The 26,556-nt window shown below is 37.6% G+C and overlaps 1 protein-coding gene across 1 annotated transcript; it reads right to left on the bottom strand.

Annotated features, from left to right (window-relative positions):
- Nucleotides 1-16,241: 16,241 nt before the first annotated feature.
- LOC133287160 (cyanate hydratase) lies at nucleotides 16,242-21,417 on the bottom strand. The gene is made up of 4 exons (XM_061484726.1): nucleotides 21,085-21,417; nucleotides 20,167-20,238; nucleotides 17,231-17,339; nucleotides 16,242-16,680 (listed from the first exon to the last, which is right to left on the bottom strand). The coding sequence occupies exons 1-4, from the start codon at nucleotides 21,351-21,353 to the stop codon at nucleotides 16,633-16,635; spliced, it is 498 nt and encodes a 165-aa protein (XP_061340710.1). The 5' UTR covers nucleotides 21,354-21,417; the 3' UTR covers nucleotides 16,242-16,632.
- Between the last annotated feature and the right edge of the window lie 5,139 nt (nucleotides 21,418-26,556).

Here is a 26,556-nt window from a genome sequence, read left to right as displayed (position 1 = left end):
TTTGCCTCGTCTTTGTTAGACGGAGGAGATTTGGCATGTCGGTTTGAGCTTTATTGAACGGAAAATCATTATCAGCGGCGTCCTAAAGACTACGCTACTCCAGGAGTAGCTCTTTCCGATTCAGAGAGGCTGGCAGCGTCCGTCTTGATTGGTTACGCCCGCGAGTACGGCATTATCGATTTGAGTCAGATTGTAAATAAATTTGGAGAGGATCTCCTTTGTGAACTTGGTATGTGATTCTCCTTTATGACCTATTTCCGACATATCTCATGATTTGGATTCTAATCTTAGGCTCTTTTTTGCAGTTAGCATGACGAGTGCTGAATACGAAATTTTTTTCCCAAGAAGTCAGGGAGGGGGAAGGCCAAAGAAGTCTCCTCTGCTGATACCGAGGTCCCGAAGAGACGGCGGGTTGGTGCCATTCTTGGCAGTAGCTCGGCAGGCGGTGAGGTGATTATGACCGACGTTTCTTCTTCTTCCTCCTCGTCGCTTCCTCCTCCTTCCACCGCTCCTCAAGGGACCCTGATTACTCTAGAGCCTGGGGAGTTGTGGAGGGTCGGGGTTTCTGACCGGCTTAGGGCCGCCCTGAAGCCTCCTCCGAAGCTCATTGGTGGCTCGGGCTTGACTTCTACTGTGAGGGCCCTGGTGGTTCGTTTGGAGGAGGACTCATTGAAGGCCACCTCTTTACTTCAAACCTTCCAGGATCTCAATCAGAGGCTCGACTTGTCGGTGGCCTCCAACTCGTCCCTCACTATTGAGGTAGGGGAGCTGAGCAAATCTAAGTCCGATCTGGAGATCAGGGTTCGCGAGTTGTGCTCCGAGCTAGACAAGGCTAAGAAGGATTTGGAGTCAGCTATTGCCAAAGCGAATGGCTTGAGTGCTGATAATGAGGTTCTCTCAAAATTTATCCCCGACAAGGATGCCCAAATTCAAAGGCTTGAAGCCGACTTTGAGGAGGCTAAAGCCGTGGTCGTAAATGCTGCCACCCAAGCCTTTGACAATGCCGTTGCTCAAGCTCGGGTTTAGAATCTTGGCCTTATTACTGATGGTATAGATGTGGCATATGATGTAAAGGATGGCGCTATTGTTCTTGGGACTTCGGATTCCGAATATGCTGATGAAGAGGAGACCGGAGCCGAGGTTCATGTCGCTAACACTCCTCGTGTTATGGAATGAAGGGGGCAAAATGCCGACTTTTATTTTGTACTTTTGTTATGGGGCCTTTGAGCCTCTTTTTTATTTTATCTGAACATATTTGTCACTTTAGGTCGGCTTTAACACTGTGTATTGGTATTATTTTTCCGAGATCGTTGTTTTGCTTCACCTTTACTTGTATGTTCGAGGTTCGCTTTCGATCTCGTATCATTCGACTTGCGATTGGACGAGGTTTCATTCAATCGATCTAGGATTATGTTTTGTTCGTCAACAAAATTTTCATTCCTTTGTTTGATCGTGAAGCTCTTATGGCTTCAATTACTTGAATAGAAATCGATACGCATTGATAACACAATTGAGGTCACTGCTCATTTTATTTGCATTTCAAAAGAAATCTATTTACAAGGGCGGGCTTAAGAGCTCGTTTTATTTGCACTTCATCTCGAAAGTCGGACTTCAAGTCTAACTATAGTAGACCTTTAGCTTGTCCACGTTCCAAGTTCTCTTTACTGGCTTCTTGGAGATAGTTTCCAAGGTATAGGCTCCCTTTCCCAAATTTTCCTTGACTTTGTAGAGGCCTTCCCAGTTTGCGGCGAGCTTTCCATCTCTGGCATTCTTGTTGCCGATGTCCGCTCTCCTTAGCACCAAGTCGCCACTTTGAAATGACCGTGGTTTGACCTTCTTATTGAATCTAGCAGTTACTAGGCGTTTCACCATCATATTCTTGTATCTGGCGTTCTCTTTGCATTCGTCCAGTAGGTCGAGTTCCACAAGGAGTGCCTCCTTGTTCTGACCTTCGGTTCCTTGTAATCTTTGTACCCTCCTCCAGGATGGTTCACCGATCTCAACCGAAATCATGGCCTCGCACCCATATGTCAGCTTGAAGGGAGTTTCTTCAGTGGCAGATTGGGTGCTTGTCCTGTAACCCCACAGGACGAGGTGTAGTTGTTGCACCCAATTTCCTTTGGCCTCGAACAACCTTTTCTTGAGTCCGTTGATAATCACTTTGTTGGCAGACTCGGCTTGTCCGTTTGTTTGAGGGTGTTCCACTGATGCAAACCGATGTGTGATCTTGAAGTCGGTCAATAATTCTTGGAACTTTTTGTCAGTGAACTGGGTCCCGTTATCTGTGATGATCTCGGCGGGAAGTCCAAATCGGCTAATCAGGTTTCTCTCAAAGAATCTCTGTATCCTTGCCGAGGTAATGGTGGTGAGGGGTTCAGCCTCGATCCACTTGGTGAAGTAGTCGACAGCCACTATCAACCACTTGAGTTGTCCTTCAGCCGTAGTAAAAGGTCACAGTAGGGCCATTCCCCATTTGAAGAATGGCCATGGAGCCGTGATACTTTGCAGCTCTTCGGGGGGTGCGCGAAGGATTAACGCGTGCTTCTGACATTGTTCGCACCTTTTGACGTGGTCCTTCACATCTGCCTCCATAGTTGGCCAGTAGTATCCTGCCCTTAATGCTTTCCTGGCTAAAGCTTTTCCTCCCATGTGGTGTCCATTTATGCCCTCATGTTTCTCGGCCAGCACATACTCCACTTCATTCTTATTGAGGCATTTCAGCATGGGTGTATAGTAACCCTTTTTGTAGAGTTGCCCCTCTACTATGGTGAAGCAGGCCGAGTTCCTTACAAGTTTCCTGGCTTCTTGCGTTTTGTCTGGCAGGATTCCTTTTTCCAGGTAGGCCGCTATTGGCCTCCTCCAATCCTCAGTCTCTGTTATCATCATGATGCAGGTCGGCCCCAGGATGCTCTGTTGTATTACAGTGCCGTGGTTTCCTGATCCTTTCGAGCTGGCGAGTTTAGGTAGGATGTCGGCCCTATTATTCTCATTTTGAGGTATGTACTGGATTATCACCTCGTCAAACTCAGCTAATAGCTCGCTGACCTTTTGGAGGTACTTCATCATGAAAGGACCCTTGGCTTGGTATTTTCCTTCAACTTGTGAAGTAACCAGCTGTGAATCACTCATTATTTTTATCTTCCTTGCTCCGTGCTCTTTTGCCTGCACGATCCCGACCATGAACGCCTCATATTCAGCTTGGTTGTTTGAGGTCGGAAATGCTAAGTGGATTGAGTGTTCAATGGACACTCCTTCCGGGTTTTCAACGATCACCCCGGTTCCGCTCCCCTTAGAGTTCGAGGATCCGTCGACATAAATTGTCCAGAGACCTTCATTCCCTTCTCCCTTTTCATTGGTTGGGGTTAGCTCCAGGATGAAGTCTGCCAAGGCTTGCGACTTAATTACCTGTCGAGGTTCATATGATATTTCGAACTCGGAGAGCTCGACGGCCCAGTTGATCATCCTTCCTACTAGGTCCGGCTTATGAAGTACTTTCCTAATGGGCTGATTTGTTTGCACGATGATTTAGTGACCATGGAAATAAGGTCGGAGCCTCCTTGCTGTGGTAAGCAGGGCGAATGCAACTTTTTCGAGCTTCTGGTAACGAAGTTATGGTCCTTGCAATGTCCGACCTAAAAAGTAGATCGGCTGTTGTGATTTGTCGGTCTCCCGTACCAGAGCGGCACTGATGGCCTCTTCCCCTACTGATAGGTACAAGACCAACGTTTCTCCGGGCTCTGGTTTTGTCAGCATAGGGGGGGCTAGGCAATTCTTAATATTTTCGAGCGCCTTTTTGCATTCTTCCCCCCATCCGAACTTTGCTTCTTTTTTGAGGAGCTTGAAGAAAGGAAAAACCTTCTCTGCCGATCTAGGCAGAAATCTGGTCAAGGCCGCAAGGTGACCTGTGAGCTGTTGAATTTCTTTTTTGCTTTCAGGCTGTTTCATCTCAAGGACGACCTTGCATTTGTCGGGGTTCACTTCTATTCCTCGGTTGGTAAGCATAAAGCCCAGGAATTTTCCAGCTGGTACCCCAAAAGCACATTTGGTCGGGTTCAGCCTGGTCTTGCGAGCTTTTAGCTGCTCAAAATTCTCCCTGACATCGGCGATATGTGCCGATATTTGCATTGACTTGAAGATCATGTCGTCGATGTATCCTTCCAAGTTTCTTCCGATTTGCGCTTGAAAAACGCGGTTCATCATCCTTTGATTAGTCGCCCCTGCATTTTTGAGGCCAAAAGGCATGACGTTGTAACAAAAATTTCCCTTTTCCGAGATGAAGGCGATTTTTTTGTGGTCGTCTGGATGCAATGGGATTTGATTGTATCCAGAGTATGCGTCCATAAATGATAGCAGCTGAAATCCTGACGAATTGTCAACTAGCTGGTCAATGCTTGGCATTGGGTACGAGTCTTTTGGACAGACCTTATTGGCATAGGGTCTTCCCCACCTTGGTACGTCCTTCGTCGTCCTTCCGGATCTCGACGTCATCCAACTCCCCTTGGGGTTTTGGATGAGGTACTTGGAGCTCCTCTCTCATGTCCAGTTCGATCAAGTTTATCTTTCCTGATGCCCTTAAGGACTGGTCCTTGGCTCCTCTATCCTTAAGCCAGGGGGGAGATGATGGGCCTCCTTGATGGACTCGCAGGGTCTCATAATAGCACTTTTTTGATTCTTCTTGATCACCTCGTATGGTGACAATCTCGTTGTTCATCCCAGGTATTTTCAGTGCTTGATGCTTGGTGGAGATCAGCATATCCCAGTCATGGATTGTAGGCTGGCCAATGATCACGTTGTAGGAAGTCGAGGTGTCCACTACGACGAAACGAACCCTTCCAGCTCGGAACGAGTCTTTCGTTCCTAAGGTCAATTTTAGGTCGATGTAGCCTTTTGGAGGGGACGCCGCTCCGTTGAACCCGACCAGCTCGGTCACACATGGTTTCAGATCCTTCTCATCCAGGTTCATCCTCTGGAAAGCATTCCAGAGAATTATGTCTGCTGAGCTTCCGTGGTCAATAAAGATACGCTTCACTCGGCAGTTGACTAGCACTCCAGTGATCACCAATCCGTCAGTGTGTCTAGGTACGACCATTGCTAGTTCCTCCCGAGTAAAAAATAGTCTTGGGGGGGGGAGGTTTGCTGCCTTTCCCTTTGAAGGTCGGCGTGTCTCTTACGGAAATGACCTCTTTCAGGTACTTTCTTCTGGCGTTGGCCGAGTCTCCTCCCCCACCTAGAGCTCCACTTATCACGTTGCATTCGAATTCGGCTTCGGGAAAAGCCTCATCCTTGTCGTCGACCTCTTTTCCTTTGGCGGATCGGTCTTGTCTTTGATCCTTTCTATCCTCTCTCTTTGGGCTTCGACTTCGGCTCTGGCTTCTTTGCTTTCGCTTATTATTTTTCTTGCCCTGTGTTCGGATGATATATTGCTTCAACTTTCCCTCTCTGACGTGCTTTTCAATTGCATCTCGGAGGTCCGAGCAGTCATCTGTAAAGTGACCGTTTTGATTGTGGAAGGACCAGTATTTGTTCCTGTCTAACCCGAACTTGGTTTTAAGGGGTCGAGGTCTCTCGACATTGCTTATCTCGGTCTGAGCCACCTCTTTCCATATCCTGGATCTGGACACGTTCAAAGGTGTATAGTCGTCATACTTCCTCCTTGGTGATCGATCTTCCGACCTCTTATCACGAGTGTCCTTTGCTTTTTTGGATCCCTTCTGGTCCCGGTCTTTGTTGTTTTTCTTACTCGGGCTTCGACGTGTCGGGCTTCGTCCTCGAGATTCGACGTAGACCTTTTGCATGTTTTCCACGTCAATGTATTTATCCAACCTTTGTCGGAACTCTTCCAGATCGTTCACCGGGTTTTTATAGATAGACCTCGCCAGTGGGGAGTCGCCATCTAATCCTGAAATGATTACGTGGAGGTGCACTTCTTCAGTTAAGCCCTGGACCTTGAGGGCGGCATCCTTGAATCGATCGAGGTACTTCCTCAGCGATTCGTTCTCCTTCTGCCGGATTCTTCCCAAAGCATAGGCTGGCATCAGATGAACCTTGCTTGTTGCAAAGTTAAGTCGGAAAGTCCGAGCTAGGTCCTCAAACGAGTCGATTGAGTTCCTAGGGAGCCTGGTTATCCAGGTCATCGCTTGACCAGTCAATTTCGTCGCGAAGATCCTGCCCTTAATAGGTGCAGTGATCTCGTTGAACAACATCTCAGTTTTGAAAGCCTCTAAATGGGCTTCTGGGTCCTGACTTCCGTCGTATGGAGGTATCCTGGTGCTCTTGAATCTCGGCGGTATGGCCAAGTTCATGAGCCTCCCAGTGAATGGGCTATCATTAGCCTCTTCATCATCCAGATAATTTTCGTCCTGGTTGTCGTTCGGACCTCCACCATTTCGGTTGTTGCCGAAGTTAGGGTTTTGCATATTCTGCGCGTTTCTTTCGACTGTAGCCGCGTTCTGACGTTGCGGGCCATCATCAACAGTGTGGTCGTTCCTTCCAGGTCGGCCTTCAGCGTTTTGACATCGGAGGTCTTCAGCGTTCCGATGTTGGATGCCTTCAGCATTCTGATGTTGGACGCCTTCAACATTTTGATGTTGAGGTCCAGAGTTTACGACCTGTCCGGCTACCATAGGTCGGCCTTCCGCGTTCAGATTTCTCAGCTTGGCCTCAAATGTCGTCATCCTTTGGGCATCCATTCGTTGCTAAGTCAGGAATCTGTTTACCATCTCTTGCAATCTTTGAAGGATTGCACCCATGGCCATCGTGGTCACGTTCGGTGGCTCACTGTATGGAGGCGGACGAGCTATAGCCGCTGCCGTGCTGGTCTGGGGTCTGAGTGTAAGAACCCGCACCGTTAATTAAGGTATTTAATTAATAAATTACGAGAAAATAGGAAATGATTCCATAATTTACCCTAATAATTATTTATGAGGCTTAATAATCGTAATAAGTGATTAAGAATGCTGAAAGTCGCTTTTCGGAAGAAAAGTGCAGATTCCGGTTCTGCTAGTCGGTGTAAATGCGTTCCGAAAAAGTATCCCGGAAAATTATAATAAGTGCATGTTAATTACTAGAATAATATGTAGGACTTGTAAAACGAGTTTCAAGTCCAGATAATGAGAAATGGTGCTGGAAACCGGTACTGGCTTGGAAAAGCGCGTAACAGAAAAGTACTCAGAAAATTATAAGAAAAATATGATAAATCTTAGAAAATTATGTAGTTTCAGAATCTAAAGTTTGGGATTAAAATGCTAAGCGTAGCAATTAAAGTTAACACTGTGTGTTTAAGTGGCTTGGGCTATAAATACCCATTTCTAAGGGCACAATGCCCTAGAAAACAGATTGTGAACGTGAGAGTTGAGGGTGGCTGATCAGCTTGGCTGACTTGTGGGGTTTCTCCTCCATTTTGGGTCCAAGACACTTCCTTTCTTGATTTTTCTTCACACTTTCACTTGGGATACACTTGGTGAGGGTGAGAGCTAGCCTTGGGACTCTATTGCTGGTATTTTCTGAGTTGAGAGAGCTGCTGTGTGTGAGGTTTTGAGGCTGACTTGGGTTGGTTGTGTGTGGAAGCCTTTGTTTTGGCATTGTGAGGTCCAAGAAGCTTCCTTTGTGTTGAAAGGTCCAAGCTTGTTGATCCATTTTCGTGCACCTTGTTGAGTCAGTCTTGAGAGGCTGATTGTGAGCTCCAAAGAGCAGCCTCTTCTTCTGTTTTGCCCTTTGGTATGTATACCAACCTTTAATCATGAGTTTAATGCTTAAAAATGAAAGCTTGATGCATGTTAAGGTTAAAAGATGATAACTTGTTGTTGGGTGAGGCTTAACACATCTGGAAATGCATGATTAGGTGTTTCAAATCGGTAAAAAGGGAACCTTTTAGGGATATCTTCACGAAAATGCAGAAACTGCATTCTGTCGTGAGATATCCGGATATTTGTCGAACTGATATCTGGATACGTGGTTTTGGGATATCCGGATATTGGATATCCGGATATGTGAATCTGTATATCCGGATATTGCATATCCGGATATGGACAGTGAGATATCCGGATATTCTGGGATTTCGCAGAACAGCAGCTGTGCTGTGTGTACAGTAGGCTATTGGGGGTTTGTGGACCCTAGTTTGATGAAGTTGAACTTCTGTATTTAATGGATTAAGCCAGAATCATTGGATTAAGGGCTTGTGGCTTTGTTAGAAGCTTTAAGACTTGAAAACGTAATGAAAAGCGTTGTAATATTGTATGCTTGTGGTGCATGTTGTTGATGTATTATTGGTCCATAACAGATTGTGAATCTGCTGTGTTTGGACTTTGAGCTGTAGACTCTTGGCTTTTGGAGTTAGCTTGCAAGGTAAGCTTTTGTGTCCTCGGTTTAGCCATGTTGTGGTTCCACCATGTCCCATGGGGGTATGGTTTATGCATGTTGTGTACATGCTTTTGGATATTTGATATGTTGATTGAACTTTACATGTAATGGCTTTTAATATGCATGTGTTGTTTCATCTCGACGGGAAGCCTGAGTATGTAGCGCCATACAAGACGGTGTACCGGGGTGAATGCAAGTGGTACTTGCACGGTGTGTAGGTGATAGACGTATACCTGCACTGTCTCTGGCCAGTAGATTAGTATTGACACACATGACATGATTATCTGCTGCATTGCATGGTTTTAGAAATGATAAATGATAAACTGCTTTTGAACTTATATTGCACATGTAAGTGAGCTTGGGGTGGAAGATCCTTGAGGACTCACTGACTTACTGAGATTTCTAGATTAGAGATCTTACCCCACGTTTGGGGAATGCTTATTTCAGGATCAGGTAGTATGGGTACTGATGCCTCAGGCGGCAGGAGGCCGGAGCTTAGCTGATTATGTTTTACTGCTTATGTTAGCATGACTGGATTTGGATGCTGTTTATGTTTTCCGCTATTTATGATATGTTGTTGTTGAGACTGATGTTGGGCATGTTGCCTTATTTGAGTGAGCATGAGGATTGTCCATGACACTTTCTGTTAGTACTTGTAGTTTGGAGTTGTATAAACTGTTAGATAGTCCGGTCTACGTTGTTGTAGTTCCGTGACTAGAGCCACACTTATATTATCTATGTTATGAGGTATTTCAGTTAGCTGTTTTATTGCAATTACATACAGGCGATGTTTTATTAATTGATTATTAAGCAAGTTGGTAATGTTAATGGCATCATAATTGAAAAGAAAAAGTAATTCCGCATTTTAATTAAGCGCAGCTTAATACGATGTTATGATAACATTACCGGATATATACGGGGTGTTACACTGAGAGTCGATCCCTGAAGGCCGACCCCTTCGACCTGTACGTCTACCAGCATAGGAGTTGTAGTCGCCTGGATCTGTTCCATTGCAGACTGGTGCGGCGGTATTTGGACGTTGTTAGACGTCGAACGAGTGTTCGTCATCGTGGAATGGGAGTCGAAATTTATCGTTTCCCACAGACGGCGCCAATGTTAGGTCCTGGATAGACCGTATTGCTATACCGTATGGTATGCGCTCAGAGATAGTGTATATCAGGTGTATACTAGGCTTATAGCCGAGGTCCCAATCACTGCGCACAAGCAATAGCTAATAGCCAAGGGGTGTGTGTGTGTACAGTGTGGGCAGTATCAGTAAATAGGTTAAAAGTGTGTACCTGGGGTTCTTAAGCTCTTATTTATAAGGATTACCTTCATAGACTTTGGCCTTTTGAGCTCCCCAGATTGCATTAGGGTTCAGCTCTCTTTCTGTTGGGATGTGATCCTTATCTTGTGCCCTTTAACTATTTAGTGTTGTTGAGATATTCATGAATCTACCTCTTAGTAAATTCTTAGGTGAGTAGTTGGGATATGATATTCGTATCCATGAAAATAATGAATTTAGGATATGGTTGGATGTATCAACTCCAATGATTCTGCAGCTGCACGATTGATGAAGCAACAGAATAGGATATGAGGGAAATTTTGTCAGCCCATTAGCTTTCAAAGCGAGAACAACTATAATACCCTCGTAGGTTGATAGCATGGAGAGATTAACAATTATTCTACAACTATATGCAGGTTCCACTATTACTAACTGATAATGAAAATGAAATAGGAAAAAGCAATAAAAACAATTATTCTACACGATTGACGAAGCAACAGAACATATATCTATCGACAACATGACAAGCAAAAAAGCCTGTAGCAGACTACTATTTTTTATTCATACTAATAAGACTATACACATAGAGACTGACATTAGCTATATTTTTCATCTTCGCTGATCTGCATCTCCACAAGGTATATAAAGCACAAAACACTTACGTGAGACATGCATTTGATGTAAGTCCAAGCACTCATACATAAAAGCCAAACCTTGTAAGACAGTCTAGCTTGATGAAGACGGATTGGAATTTTAAGAAAACAAAATAAATAAAAAAATCAAAGCACGTGTCACATTTCACTAAGTTGGTAAGCAGTTAGCACTCAAACTCTCAAAGCTAAACCGCACTTACCAGTATGGTTAGGAAAATTAGACAGACAAACATATATCAACAATCTCATTATCCTATTATTGAAAGAAAAATGCTGGCTGCACAAAAAATAAATCCCCATTGACAGTTAAAAAGACAGTGAAAAACAAAAGCACAAGGCTTAAACAACAGCATCATCAATTCCTCACCAAAGTAGTCGTCGAATTCAGGATCAAAAGTTGCAACAGACTCAACTCCAGGCAACCCTGTTCAAAGAGAAACGGAAAGAGTAAACACAAACGCGACAAAAACAAGTACAAACAATAAGCCATACAACACTTCCATCACAGACAGACCTTCCAGCTTATCAATGGTCTTTCTATGAATCTCACATCCAAATCCAAAGAACGTCTGATCACAGGAAACATTGAAAATCTTCTTCTTAGCTTCCTCTTCACTGAAAACCAGAAAGAAAAATACAACTCAAAGACAAAAACTAACAACAACCCACATTATAACAAGATGTTCCCATGCTCAAATAAATCATCCATAAAAAGAAAACCCAATACGCTAAAATCAATTGATGCATCCAAGATTTTTTTTTTATTTGAAAAAGAACCTCAATTTTCTATGCTTAAAAAAATAGTCACAAGAAAACACACCTAATAACCTATCAGAAAATTATTTCAGCTTTTACTGCAGAAATAGTTTTCTGCCATACACAGTAGATTCACGGGAATTGTGAATACACTGGCAAATGTTTTTTTTTTCTTTTTAATACTAAAAAATAATGTCTTTTGTTTTTTCAAATTATTGGATCATTTTTCTAAAAAAAAAAAAATGTTTCTGCGGCGGCAGACCTACCTTCTGACCCAAAAAAATATAAAAAAATCCAACACTTAAAAAAAACAACCCTTAAAAACATCCAATAAGCTTAAACTAATTGAAACATCCAAGAATTTTCCTTTTTTTCAAAAATAAAATAAAATATAAATCATCTTTCCATTCAGAAAAAAAAAAAGCAAGCAAGAATACATAATAACCTAAATCTAACAGAAACAAAGAAAAAACATGGAAAATTTTTGAACTTTGAAAGCAAAAGAGAGAAAGCGAGAGAATGTGAACCTGCCAAGAGCCTTAGCGACTAGCGAGGGTTTGAATGTAGCAATCGATCATCTGCTGCTTGGTGGCACCTTCGTCGCCGGGTTTTTGCTTGGTGGCGGTTGAAAGGAGGCGGCGGGTAAGGAGGAGAGAGAAACGAAGTGAAGAGAGAGAAAGAGCTCTTGCCATGGTTACTACCATTACGAATGAGATTTACTTCACTGTGGTGTATGGAGTTTGGAGTTTATTATTGATACTGATCCTATTAGGGTTTTTGAAGATTTACCGAGTCCTATTAGGTTTATGAATATTTGTCTTGTCTAAGTATCATGACAATATAGAAAAAGTTAGTTAAGTTAGGGTTTTACGTGATCAAATATAGGGGTGATAATAACGCCAGGAGCCTTAGGCCCGGCCCGTTTCGACTCGGCTCGGTTCGTCTTTTTTTATTATAAGCCCAGACTTATACTCATGCAAAAGCCTTTTTATTTAAAAGGCCTCAGGCTTCCATAGTCAAGCCTGGCCTTAAAGTCTCGGAGGCTGGCCCGTATACATTAAATTTATTTACTTTTTATATTTTTATATTAATCATTTCAACATCCTTTTCTCAGTTTTCTGTCTCTGCTCTATCTTTTCTCCCCAATCTAAGTCATCGTCCCACCAACAGGTAAATGAAGTCATGTTCATCATCTATTTTTATAAACCATGCGGATTCCACGGCTTATAATGATGCTTATGGCGGCAACCGTGGAAGAAAATTTAATGTAAAATATGGAAGAAAATTTATTGGTGGGGTTCAAATCTAGTGTAAAAAATCTAGAATATTAAGGAATGTGGAAGAAAATTAAGGAAAAGCAACATAAAATAAAGTAAAGGTGTTGTTGTTATTTTGATTTTTTAATATTAATTTTTTTTTATTATAAAAGAAACAACTATTATTTTCTTACAAAAAAAAAAACATATCAGTGCATGATTAATGGGCTAAATACTGCTACGAATTGGAAGGTAAGGTTTTTATTTTTAATAAATAAATAGGCCACAGGCTTGAGACATGCTTTTATTTTTTGTAAACGAACCAGGCCACAGGCTAATATTATATTCGTAACATGTAACAGGCTAAGGCCAGTCTGACACGTTTAAATACAGGCTTGGCCCGTTAAGATTAAAGCTCGGCTCGGCTCGGTCCGTTAACACCCCTAATCAAATACTTATCACCAGGGGTGTTAACGGGCCGAACCGAGTCGAGCTCTGGTCTGTCTTAAAAGGTTAGTCTGTGTTTAGTCGTGTCAGCCTGACAAAGCCTGTTACCTATTATGAATATAATTATCGTCTTGTGGCCTGACTTATTTACAAAAAAATAAAAGTCTGGTTTAGTGTGTTAGTCTGTTTTAAAAAATAAGACAACAAAAATTTATCCAAACAAAATACATGAATATACAATCAACAGACTAGTAATTCCATAAGTATTCATAAATTCAATATATATTCAAACAACATAATATAGAACAAAGTCATTCAAATAATATGTTAAACCAATAAAATAAGGGCCTTTTTTATTAAACGACCTTTTATACAAGTCTAAGCCTGGTTCTTACAATCAATTTTAGACATATAAGTTTAGGCCTTCACGAGCCGAGCCGAAAGCCCCTGAAAGGCGCCTGATTCATTTAACATCCCTACTTATCATCAATTTTAGAAGAGAATATAAAATTATTTTTTCTGTGTGTTTGTGGAATAGAATTTAGTTATGTCTATTACAAAGAAATGCAAGCAGTAACTTTATAACATAAGACAAATTAATTAATTTTAAAAAAAATTATGCGTATATCAAGAGTATTTGAATTTTTTTTCTCCCAAAAATTCCTAATATTTTTTTTAAAAAAATAACCTTATTGTAATTGTACATTTGAAGAAGCCATTGGGCAGAGTGATCCTCTAGAACCTTTGGGTTACTGAGATATATTCGTATATCTCACCCCGCGTTATGGGGCTATGTTTCAAGTTCATGTAGCGGTGCAGGAGTGTTGGGCAAGAGGCCCAGAAGATGACGTGGATTAGAGCCATTGGAGTATGCCATGACATTTGGCATATTTTGCATTTTGGGATTTTATTTAGCATGCTAGACTTAGTGCATGAACATGTTGTATTGCATGAGTGATGTATACTATGCCTTGTTGTTCATGTAATATTTTGGGGCTAAGTCTAGTGATGATGTATGTAATATTATTTTGGGGCATAATGATGTAATAATTTATTTGGCAGTAGATTAAATGTAATTGATGTATTAAGGATCTTTTGTAATTATTTATCAATGTATGTGATGGAAGGGAAATAGGTCTGTTCTAGGTTATGATATTTTTAACTATGTTAAATGCATGTAATTGAATCATGTGATTGAAATGAGTATCAAGTTGTAAAATGATTAAGTGATGGATAATAATTGTGGATTAAATAAGGAATTGAGCAAATGATGTTGTGGGTTGTAAGAGCACCAAGGTATGTTGAACCTTGTGTGCCACCCTTGGTCAATAAGGTACAATTTGGAGGATTAGAACACACCTGGAGTAAGTGAGATTGGTTAATAAAGCAGATGAGATGCCGCCAAAATTTCTAAGAAAATGATCAGTTTTTGGACCAACTTTGAGAGACCATATCTGTAAGAACCCGCACCGTTAAATTAGAAATTTTAGTAAATTAATTATGAGTTTAAGAAATAATTCCATAGATGACGTCGAATAGATATGGGAAGAATTAAATAATTATTATAAGGGCTTAATAACGCTGAAAGTCGCTTTTCTAACCAAAAAGTGCAGATACTGATTCTGCTTTATGGTATAAATGCGTACCGATGAAGTATCCCGAAAATTATAATAAGTACATGAATATTCTAAGAAAAATAAGTACAATTACTCTTACGTACACAATGAATAACTGATAACTAACTAAGCTCAGCTAGATAGGTGGGATCGGTTAGCTATTCTTTCACATACCTTCAAGCTCCAAGCTATCTATAGAAGAACAGGGACACGAACTTGTGTCAAAATTATCAAGTGAACGAGGTAGACCAGCCGATGTCACTCTATTCAACCTAATGTCTCTTGGAATTGTATCCCAAACTCCATAACTGATCAACTGCATGTCGTCAGGGTGATATATCTCCACCTAGTTGTCTGTAGATTTGTGCATCTTTCAACGGTGGAAAGATGTGGGCTCCAGTCGGATATAGTCCATGTCAGGACCAAGCATCAAAGATAATGTTCGTTAACATATAGAAGCCTAGGTTGGATAGGAGCAAAATAGGACTCGACTTGCAGAATTAGGATTTGGAGAAAATCATAATAAATAAAAGTTGTGGAAAATACTTGAAGATGAAGTTTTGGAGAAATAGAAACTTGCAAGAAACTCAAAGACTAGAGTGGTTGAAGACGAACAATATGAGAAAGCTTAAAGGCCTTGAAGTTTAGAGAAGATTTAATGACGAAAGAAGATGAGAGAAATGTAGAAGCAAACCAGTTGAACCAATAATGAAAAGGCGAAAGGTTTCTGAAGAATATAAAGAGGCTTTTGATAAATTTCCCTAGAGGAAGAACACAAGAATTTCCAAGAAATAAAAGTGTATAGAATAAAAGGTTGCATAATGCATACTACATAAAGACATTTTGGAGGGGAAAGAAAGGAAAATCAAGACTGTTAAATCGAAAGATAATTCAAACAAAATAACTTGGATCAAATGGTGTTTGCAATATTTTAAAGAAAAAATAACTTTTCACACAGCCTTTAAATGTCCCTACAAAGTTTTGTACGAGGATATTCTAACTATCAAAAACTCTTACTACTAACTTACTACTAATCACATCACCATTGGATCAAAGAGAGGGAGAATGTTAAAAAGTTTTTGAAGAGAGAGAAAATGTTAATCTAATGGTGATTAGATAAGTAATAAGTTAGTAGTATAAAATTTTGGTAGTTAAAATATTCCTCCTCCCATAAAAAATGCTCATAATGGGAAAACAAGAAATGTTCCTTGAGCACAAAAAGACGCGTGACACATGGCCAATCACATAATGATTGGTCTTGTGCAAACATATTTGGTTACAAAACTTCCGTAAACTTATCGAGTGGATACTCTCATAATTTATTTATCATGATATAATCATGTGAAAAAATCAAAATTATACAAAAGGCAAATCAATGGTAAAAAAAAAAAGAGAAAGAAAAAATATTGAGATAGATAATTACAAAATTATAACCTTTAATTCACCTATATCTGATTGTAATTTCCCTGCATATCCATGTCATGTTAAATAAAATACGAGAGGATCTATTTTCAACCTTATTAGTCTCTTGGATTGACAAAAATCTATTAGAAAATGCAAGTAAATTTAATAGGAAAAGTTTTATATACGTAGAATTCCGACATATTTTAGACAACGCTACAAGATTTCTTTTTCATAAATAAATGATATCACACTATCCCAAAATAAGACTCCTGTAAAATAGGATTGCTTATGTACTAAAAAACTATAAATAATAATATCCTTTTCAAAATACACAAGTAAAAATGTAACAACGCTTGAATTTTAGTAAGTTAAAATCATAACGTACTTAAAATTAAACCAATAACCAAGAAACGCTTACTTATGAATTTAAAGATAAACTCACTTTAAAAGTTTAAACAAGTTCTTTTTCAAGTGTCCCCAATTAAACTTAACATATATTTTCTATCACAAGCATATCACATTTTCCTACACACGGGCCAGGATAAAGATTGACACAATGAATATAATTTATGTTTATTTGACTTACACCACCAAGCATAATACAAGCTTCTCCATCTTAAGTATCTCACATGAGAAGTGCCATGAAACCTCCAAAGCCATAAACAATTGTCTAAATGGCCATGGTTGGCTACTTTTATTTTAAAGCTTAACACTTTATTTTTTTCCTTCCAATTTCTCCACATACAACACAAAATAGCAGTGATCAAATACAGCTTGCAGTGCTACAAAACACGGGTAAGATAGGAATCTGCTTGTGCAGGAAGATGAGCATTGAAGATTTTGGCGTATGAAAATCCTCACTGATTTCCCAGTGGCCTTGTTCTTGAAACCATGTGCTCTGATTTCTGTTACACAATGAAAAAATTTTGACACAAAATTTAGGTGAAGGACAGGAACATAGTGCATAACAATTTCTCCAATCTTTAACTACTAACTATTTAGAGTAATATCCTCCAAAATCAGGTTATCCTAACTACTATATCTAACAATATCAATTGACATCAAGTAACTCTATCTACTATATCTAATAATATCAATTAACTCTAAATATTATTGATATGGCTTAGCCCAACTAGATCATTGGACCCATCTTTATTTCTTCTCACATTTACCTTCCCACTTGGGGCTGCTACTAATAAGTAACAATATATTTTTAATCAACATATCTTTTCGGACTTTTCATTTGGGTTCATCTGCCTCCAATCTCAACTAGTTTGGGATAAAGGTGTTATTGATATTTTTAATCAACATGGCTGCAGACTTTTAGCAATTTTCTATTTCAGCTACCTACTATCATCAAGTATTAGCATATTTTTTCTTTTTCATTCCTTCTATTGACTATTGTTCTCTGCAACAAAATGTAACTGAGAAAAAAAGGAATAACAAGAAACAGACCTGCTCCGTATGTGGCAAATATTTCCCATCAAAAGTCAGTAACACGCGATCCTTCCCATCAACTCCTTTAACTTTGTCAACTGAGCAGTAGAAATCTATAGCTGACATGCTAAATATGAAATGAACAAATGAATAATGAGAAAGAAAATCCATATTTGAGCATTTATGCCATTTGTTAGGCATGGCATGTTCTATCACCTGTAATGCCAATCTCAAAATCTTTTAAAAATATAATTACTGTCAAAATCACTTTAACCAGAAGCATAATAATTTCATTTGGATATGCATAAAAGGACCTATTTGTTTCCTGAGATATTCTAAGCTCCTTAAAGTAATAAATAATGTTCCATTATAGAGGTTGGAAAGTAAAGACAGTAAGAGAGAGAGTTGCAGGTGGTAATTTTTAGGATCTTCCAATGTGAAAACTCAAAATGTATTCATTTCCCTTTTCTTTTTCGCATTTTTTTGGCAAAATGGAGGGAAATGAGAAAGCAGGGCCTTCATTAGTAAAGGCGAAAGAATAGTTCGCACTATGCTCACCACACAGCTCCCTCCATTATGAGCTATTTGAATTTGAATGTAGATATTTGTCACCTTTTAAATGATTGGATCATATTTAATTCGACAGTAGATGCATTTGTTAGAGAGATATAAAATTATTGATGTAGCCTCACCAATGACTTAAGATTTTGGGTTGAATTAGTTCTAACCAATTCAACTCAAAATCTTAAGGCATTGGGTGAGGCTACATTAATGATTTTATATCTCTTCAACAGCATTTTATGCCATGCTTAACATTGAATCATGAATCTTATGATTCACAATTTGGAAAACTGGCTTTAGGATCGGTGACTTGGTAACGATAAAATAATCTTTCTAATCATGAGAATAACCCGCCAAGATAGATTTAAGAGAGCAAGAGACCAACTTGCAGACATATGAACAGACACCCTGGACAAAACAAGTAGTAACTAACATTCTAGCGGGAAGAGAAAATAAAAGATTGAGTACGAAATAGCAGAAAGTAAGGAATCTGACCATTTAGAACAGATAGAGGCCTACAATTGACCCAAAAATGTTTATAACATGTGAAATATTAAAATGCAGAACACCATTCTAACTTATAGGCATGGTGAGTACGGAAGAAATCAACAATACTTAGCCATAATGAAAACATTGAGCTCCCTTTTGATTGCTTGATGCAAGCAATGTATACACCTCAACTATGGGCAGCTAGTTGACATTCTATCTTTGGTGCTAATGTATATTGTAGAGAAAGGGACTACATCCTACTACTAAACTCCGTCAATCATAATGATTTGCAGAATCCTTATAGACATGATACATCACTGTCCACTAACTGTCACAGCCAAAAAACTTTTTTAAAACAATACTGATCTGAAGTGGATCTGAGAATGGAGTGTCAACCCACAAGAGGAGATGAAATACTCACATACTCAAGTATAGAGAACCAGAGTTTAGCTAGCTTAGATGGGTGGTGCAAACGACGGACTAAGCCAAGTAGAGGGGAGGTGTGTGTGTTGTTGGGTCGGTCACTAAGGATTTAGTGCAAGAGCTTGGCAACTATGGTGAGGCAGCATAAAGGTCCTTCTGCTTAGGAAGGACGGATGGTGGAAGATTCCCCTTGTGTACGAAGTGTGACCTCAAAACAGAGACCTCATCCAGAACAAGTTCGATGCTTTATTTATGATTTCATATTGTTCGAACTCAGTACGATTACCTATCAGTATTACCTTGTCTACAGGTTGTAGCACAACAGAGACTTCTCACATTTTTTGCTTCTTCACATTCTAATAAATTATAGCTACTCTAAATCTTCCTTCATGTAACTTTTTTTGCCTTCCTCTATAATTTGAGACAGAAAACATGATATGCTGAAAGCAAGGTGTTGGTTAAGGATTATGCAAGATCTTGACAAATCTTTGTGACTAGTCCCTCATTCAAAAATCAATCATAAAAACCTGGTCTTACAATCATAAGATCAAGGGAATAATCACAGAAATTGGAAAATTAAGGCTGAAAATTTCAGAAAATTAGGATGTCCCTCGTCTGAAATCCTCCAACAAAGCCATCAATCAACTCCCTTTAATCTCAAATCTCTTTATAATATGATATTTCCCCTGATTTAGAAGACAGGATCTCTAGGTCTTTGACTTATAGTATGCAAGAGGTTTTGAAATGTTATCCATCCAATGAGACTTAAGGCCTAGATTATTGCCCTACTATTTCTTCTTCGGACAGATGTGTTTTGTTTTCTAGGAGAAGACAAAATCAGAAAACTTGATTACTTCAGTCTTCTTGAAAAATTAAGAAAAAAGGAAATTATGCCATAAATATGCATAGATATTATATACATAACCCTAAATGTCCAGACATCCCAGCATCCTGAGAATAATTTGTCAGTGTTTTGAAGTAATAAATCTTCAATTATTGATGATTACAAATGTTGGGCCCGTGATTGCAACTGAGATAATCAAAATCATTGTAATATCTATACAGAATGTACTATGAATTGAAGATTCATTCTGAACACTTGGATGCTGCAGCTTGCCCCAAGTTGCATAACATAGATGTCATGTTTTATCACCTAGCCTCAATATGTTTAGTGCACATTTTGGTTCATAGCTTAAGAACATACAAGATGCATAACCTACTGCAAGATCAGAAAATAAAACTAGGCTTTACCAGCGAGAATTTATATTTGATGGAGACAGAGAAATTTAAATTTGGATATACACCGAGTATTAAAAAATGTTAACATTTCCTCAAACCAATATACCTTTCAGAGCAGAATGATCAAGCAAATAAGATACAATCACATAGCATTCTCAACACAAGTAATCGCAAGAAACACATCAAACAAATCTATTTTGAGCATGTAGGAGAAATTCTTCAGTATATAAATCAAAACTTACATCCCATCACCAAACTCCTCATTGATTATTTCTTTGATGCTCTCCCCAAAATGCATTACAGCTTCATTCAACCTATGAAATAGAAGATCAGCATAACCCAACAAATTAAGTATCCAAAAATGGCAGTTGATATCATATTATACGTTATGCACAGCATATTCCCAGCATTAGAATCCACAATACACATTATAACAGAACCATTATGCACATGTCAACCACTTTTGATTCATTAGGGTATGTCCTAAATTACTTAGATTGACATAAACATTTTTTAGAAAACAGAAGTAGGTCTACTTCAAGACATCCATGACAATAAAAAATGACATTTGACAGCTTTCACTGAGAAGCTTACATCTATAACATCTTAACAATAATTCATCAAGATGTCATGTTTAATCAAGACAACCAGCCATAACCATTTCAACAGATGCATGTCTACTTCACAAGAGGCTGAAACATACCATTTTCCATCTAAAAATCACATCTTGACTGACTTTACAACAAAAAAGTCACACCCCATAAACCCCTGACATTTTTTTAAGAGACCTTTATCAAAGAGACTATTTTCTGGATTTGAATCAGTATACAAAGTTTTTACACTATCATTGAATCAATTGTATGAGCAAGGTTGTTCCTCGTTACCGCGGGTTCAGAGTATGAAAAACAGTCTCTTCCCAAAAATACAAGGATAAGATCGTGTATAATCAGTAGTAGACATATTATTAAGAACCATAAGTTAACAATGGATCATAATTATACTCTAACCTGACATACCCATTTCACCTCAGACAACATGTTCACAAATTCACATACAAAAATCAATCTTTTTACATAGAAAATAGAGAATAGCTACATAATTTTGATATTAAAAAAGAAAATCTAAAGTGGGGTATGTGAAGAAGGGAGAATGAAAGGCACCTGTAAACAGTGGGATCTTGGATGAGATTAGGGTCATAAGATCTCAAAGGGGGTCTCATCATTTCATAGACAAGTTCATCGGGCAGGTCGGGCAGCGCTGCCCGCAGTTTTGGGACAGTGTCAGTTTTGAGTTGAGCTTGTCTCCTGAGAAGCTGGGCAACATAGACGTTGGTAAGTCCTGTCTCCTCTGCTAACTGACTGTACGATTTACCTGAATTGTGTTTCACAGTTTGAAGTCGTGCGGTTATGCTTACTTTGTTCTGCTCCATCTTTGTGCGAAGATGATACAAGACAGAGTGTACTACTCAACTTTAGATTTTGTAACAAGTGCCACAACCAATGCAATGGTAGGAAACCACACCTTCATATAGGCCAAATAATGTTGGCTTATTATTAATGTTATTATTATGGAAAAATATTTATCTTTTAGAATAATATAATTTATATCATTTTATTTTTATAAAAAAGTGGGACTCAAATAACTTTTTTTTGTTTACTTTCTCTTTCATTATTTATTTTTTTCTCTCACTTAAAATAATACAACTTTACCTCATTTAAAATGACACACACTTTTTCTTTGTTATTATGAGTTTATTATTTCGGCTTTTCATATAAAATAATAATAATTTCATTGTACTCTCATAAAAGTAAGTGGGTCTCATTATATCTTATTAATTTTTTCTCTATCTTCTCGTTATAATGAGTCCCACTTATTTTTATGTAAGTGTGATAAAAAAGATTTCTGCAGCAGAAATATTTTTCTCTATTATTTTAGAGATAGTTTATACTTACTACATTTTTTTTACCAATTTTTACTATTAATTTTGTTATCGTTGGATCAAAATTAAATTAACGGTTACAAAATAACATCAAGTGAAAGCCATTGATTTGATTTTGATCTAATAATAATAAGATTGATAGTAAGAAGTGGTAAAAAAAAAAAAACTAGTAAATATAATATTCCCTTATTATTATTATAAAATCGATAAAAGAAAATAAAATACGAAAGTGTTATAAATACAAAAAAAGTTTGTCCTCATGTTCATAAAAGGAGATGAGAAGGAGGCTTTTTATAATGATGCTATTTTTTTTATTTTTTTGGTAGATATGGTGTTTTTGTTTCTTCACGAAGCATTACCACCGTTCATTTTCATTTGATTAAAATTAAATTAAATTAATTATTAATCCATTTCATGTTGTGTTTTAAAACTCTGATCGATCATAAACTCAATCGAGGTACTGGGTCACTGGTTTAATCGAATATAATATTCACATATTAAAATATATAAATATATGATTTATATTAAATATTCACAGAAAAAAAAGTATTAATAATAGAAACTTCCCCATATTGATGAATAAAGCGGCGATCCATTATGCAGCAAGCAAAGGATACCCATATCACAAGAAATAATGTTTCAAGCTTATTGCGTTATACCACAAAAAGACAAAAAAAATTCTAGTTTTCATTGCTTAAGGCCAAAGTTTATGTAGGGGTTTATCTAATCAACTATTCCATGTTGTAGGCTTTCAAACAAATGATGAGGTGCATCTAGGGTGTAAATAGGCTAGACTGGGCTGAGCTTCGACTTAAATAGGCTAAGTTTGTGTAAAAAATAAAATAAAAAATATTGAATCTGGCCTGGCCTGTTAGACTGAGTAGGCTCCAAATTACAAGTCTGCTTTGATCTATATTTAAAAAAAAAAATCTTGGCCTAGGCCTGTTAGCCTGTTTAAACCTATTAAATATTCAACAATTAAAAGAATAACTAAAATAATATTACTTTATTATTCAAATTTATTAAAATAATATTTTATTTATTTTATTTAAAATAAATAATATGATATATGCTGGCCTGTAGGTTTATAGGTCCGATATGTACAAAAAAGCCTATGGTCTATTTTCTAAATAGATTTTTTTTAAAAGCCTAGGTCTGTTCTATTTTACTATTTGTAAGATTCTAAGTCTGGCCTAATATAAATTAGGTCGTAGACTCCTGTAGACCGGCCTAACCCATTTACACCCGTAAGTGCACCACATTGATAAAAGAAAAAGGTCCGATAACACCCTTATAGCTACAAGAGAAACAACCATAGTCGTTTTTAACCAACAATAAAAATGCCAAACTCCTTATCATCAACATCAAAGAAAATGCAAGCAATAATTTCAAACAAACTAAAACAAAGTAGCGCAAGATTTATAACTTGAGAACTGAAATATATATATATATATATATATATATATATATATAAAGGTTGATTGTGACTAGTCCAAATCAGGTTTCGTATACTGTAAGAACCTGCACTGTTAAATTATAATTTTAGAAATTAAATAATAATTAAATGTAAGATTTTATTATTTTAATTAATTTAAGCTTAAGCACCGTTTTGAGAAAAAGGTAAATGTTATGTGTTTCGCAGTAAAAATGTAGTGAGAAGAATTACCCGAAACTTAAAGATAATTAATAATTATTATTCCATGAATTTTGGGGAGTTAAGATAACTACAAAATGTTTATGGTAATATTAGTATGAAATATTAATTATTGGAATTTAGTCTTTTTTGATGAAAAATGTTGATACTGCGGGTACCGCGGTAGAAACGGCGGGAATAGAAAAATACTCGAAAATAAAAATAAATTATAGATTTATGCATCATAAAATTTATAAGACACTGTGGTCCATAAAATTACAGAGAACTAAGTGAGTTGAGCATAGAAGTCGATACCAGGTGTATTAAGTCTGTCTAGTTTAAATAACCTAAACCTAGTCACTCAGTCTCATTTTCTTACTTCCCTATGTAGACACCTCATTCTCTCACACCCACATTGCTGCCATTTGCTTTCCTCCATGGTTCCATTGCTTTCTCTCTATGAAAAACCACCAAGACACCTCATTTTTGCATCATTTGATCATCTCAACCTTGTAAACACTAGATATTAGTGAGGATTGAAAAGAAAAACACCATCTTGAAGAGTTTAGCTTGTTGTCTTATGCTTGAGAGTGACCTCATTTCATCCTTGAGAGCTTAGGTCACCATATTCACTTGTGTTCAAGCCTTGGGACAAGAAAGAACCAACCTTTAGAGAGAAATGAACAAATTTTGAAGAACTATTTTTGTGCACTTGGTTTGGCAGAAGTGAGAAGTGGATTGGAGACCTTGGGACAAGAAAGAACCAACCTTTAGAGAGAGATGGACAAATTTTGAAGAACTATTTTTGTGCACTTGGTTTGGCAGAAGTGAGAAGTGGATTGGAGACCTTGGAAGTGTTCTCTTTTCTTTGTTTTGAAGCTTTGGGTGCAAACCTCAACTCTTCTCTTTGAGTTTCTTTGAAAAAAATGGATTTTCAACATGTAAAATGAAAGAACTAAGTAACCTTGATGAAAACTAGTATGAATATACATAAAAATGGTAGCTTGAACTTCTGCGAGTGGTAAAAATGAGACCTTGTGGATGAATTTTTAAAAAAACATAGTTATGGAAAAATCACGCAAAATATTATGATATTGGGAAACCAATATCCGAATGTGATATTAGGATATTTCCTCGACAATATCTAGATATTTCATAGGCAGTGAACATAGTTTAGTAAAAATTTGATATCTCGAACTACAAAGCTCCAAATTGAGCGCGGTTTGGACCTGTGTGAAGCTAACATATATGGCTAATTTACTATAAAATTTTGTAGCCATTATATAAGCCAATTTTCCACAGTTTAAGTTGGACGTCGCGACTTGATTGTTGAAAATTCAGTTTGCAGCAATCACTTTGCGAAAAATATAACCAAAATTATACAACTCTAATTGAGACATATAATATGTCGTTGAAAAGATTGAGATGTCTAGTTTAACATATTAAAATTTGAATTTTTGGTAAAGAGTTAGAACACCAATTTTGAAAATGGTAAGAGATGTTTGATGTCATATTCATAAATAGAGTTGATTTCTTTGGAATATTCTTCAAGTAAATGATTTATAGACTCCATTGTGCGTGCAAGTGAGGTCTTTAGGTTATGAGACCTTAGGAAGTGGACTTCGTTTCTCCCATCTTGAGTTGGTGTCCCTACGTAAAGAATGATTACGTAAAAGATAACATTAAAATGAATGTAATAAACGAGTATAATTGTTAATTGCCTTTATATCTTTGAAATAGGTTGTGATTTTGTGAGTGCCTATGATTGTGGTCCTTTGGATACTAAGAGTACATTGGAGTATGTTGCTGATAAAGGTAAGTTTTTGGTCATCGATTTTATCCATTGTTTGTTCCACCAAATCTCATGAGAGGTTGGTTTATGTGCATGATAATATGGTTTTTCTGAAATTATATTTGTTTATAATATGGTTTTTGGATATATTGCTGAACTGGATTCTGTTAAAGTGCAATTGCCATATGTATACAGGGTATTCCACACGAGACGGTAATCCTTGAGTATGTCGGGCCACATATAAGATGGTAAATCTGTGTGTGAGGTACGAGGGGAATCCTTATACTGTAGGTTGTAGACGTGCATAATGTCTACCTTTTGTTCTCTGGCCAGTAGGATGCATGACATATATTGCATTGCACATTTTTACATACTGACTTACACTATTTTTATACTTATATTATACCAATAAGTGAACTTAGGGGGGAGAAATCCTTGAGGACCCATAGTTTATTGAGATTTGTTCAAATCTCATCCCATATTGGGGCACATTTTTCAGGTATTGAGATGTTGATATTGATGCATCTCAAGGCAAGAAGCCAAAGTAGAGATTCTAGCATGAGATGAGACATGCATTGCTGTATTTGATACTCATCCGCGACATGATTATTATTCATCATATTGTGTATGTTTGTATTTGTGAAGAGCATAGAGAGTGTCTACGCCATTTTGATAAGCATGTGTATTTGTATAGATGAAAATGTATAGGTTTATGAGATTTATGTATTTATATTCATTTTGATCATAGGATGTAATGATGTATTGATCATGTTGGTTGTCATTTTGTAATATGATGTGTATGTGAGATAGCCTAAGAAACAGATTGCTAGGTGTCACAATTATGCATGTAATCTTTGTTAAATCCCTTAAGATATGATAACTTATATGCTAAGGGCCCGTTTGGATGAACTTTTTATTCCACCAAAAGATGCTTTTTTAAAGAAAATAAAGCACTTCTCACTTTAAGTTCGTTTGTATGTTTGCTTTTAAAAAAAAAACATAAGTCACAAAAAAGTCAAAAACTTACTTTTTTTTACAAGCTAAAAATTTTAACTTCTAGAAAAAGCAGAAGCCAAAAGCCAAATATTTTTATAAAAATATAAATAGCTTTAACTTTTGTAAAAAGAACTTTTAAAATAAAAAAGAGATAAAAGCTACTTTTTTTGGAAGGCGAAACAAACAGGCTCTAAGAAAGGTATAAAATAAGTTAATTAAACCAAATACATGGTTGACACTTATTGTATGCCTTAGGTGAAGGCCACTAAGTA

The sequence above is a fragment of the Gastrolobium bilobum genome, unplaced genomic scaffold (assembly GCF_033153095.1).
Source record: "Gastrolobium bilobum isolate Gb01-03AN ecotype WA unplaced genomic scaffold, APGP_CSIRO_Gbil_v1 utg44165, whole genome shotgun sequence".
Lineage (NCBI taxonomy): Eukaryota > Viridiplantae > Streptophyta > Magnoliopsida > Fabales > Fabaceae > Gastrolobium > Gastrolobium bilobum.
The sequence above is the reverse complement of the archived record's forward strand: the minus strand, read 5'-3'. Positions and strand labels throughout refer to the sequence as shown.

Excerpts from the sequence above, each read along its gene's own strand:
- LOC133287160 (XM_061484726.1), bottom strand. The coding sequence starts at position 21,353 with ATGGAGCAGAACAAAGTAAGCATAACCGCACGACTTCAAACTGTGAAA. Across the intron at positions 20,239-21,084 it reads CAAGATCCCACTGTTTACAG|GTTGAATGAAGCTGTAATGC; the intron begins GTGCCTTTCATT and ends TCTATTTCATAG. Across the intron at positions 16,681-17,230 it reads ATTTGCCACATACGGAGCAG|AAATCAGAGCACATGGTTTC; the intron begins GTCTGTTTCTTG and ends ATTGTGTAACAG.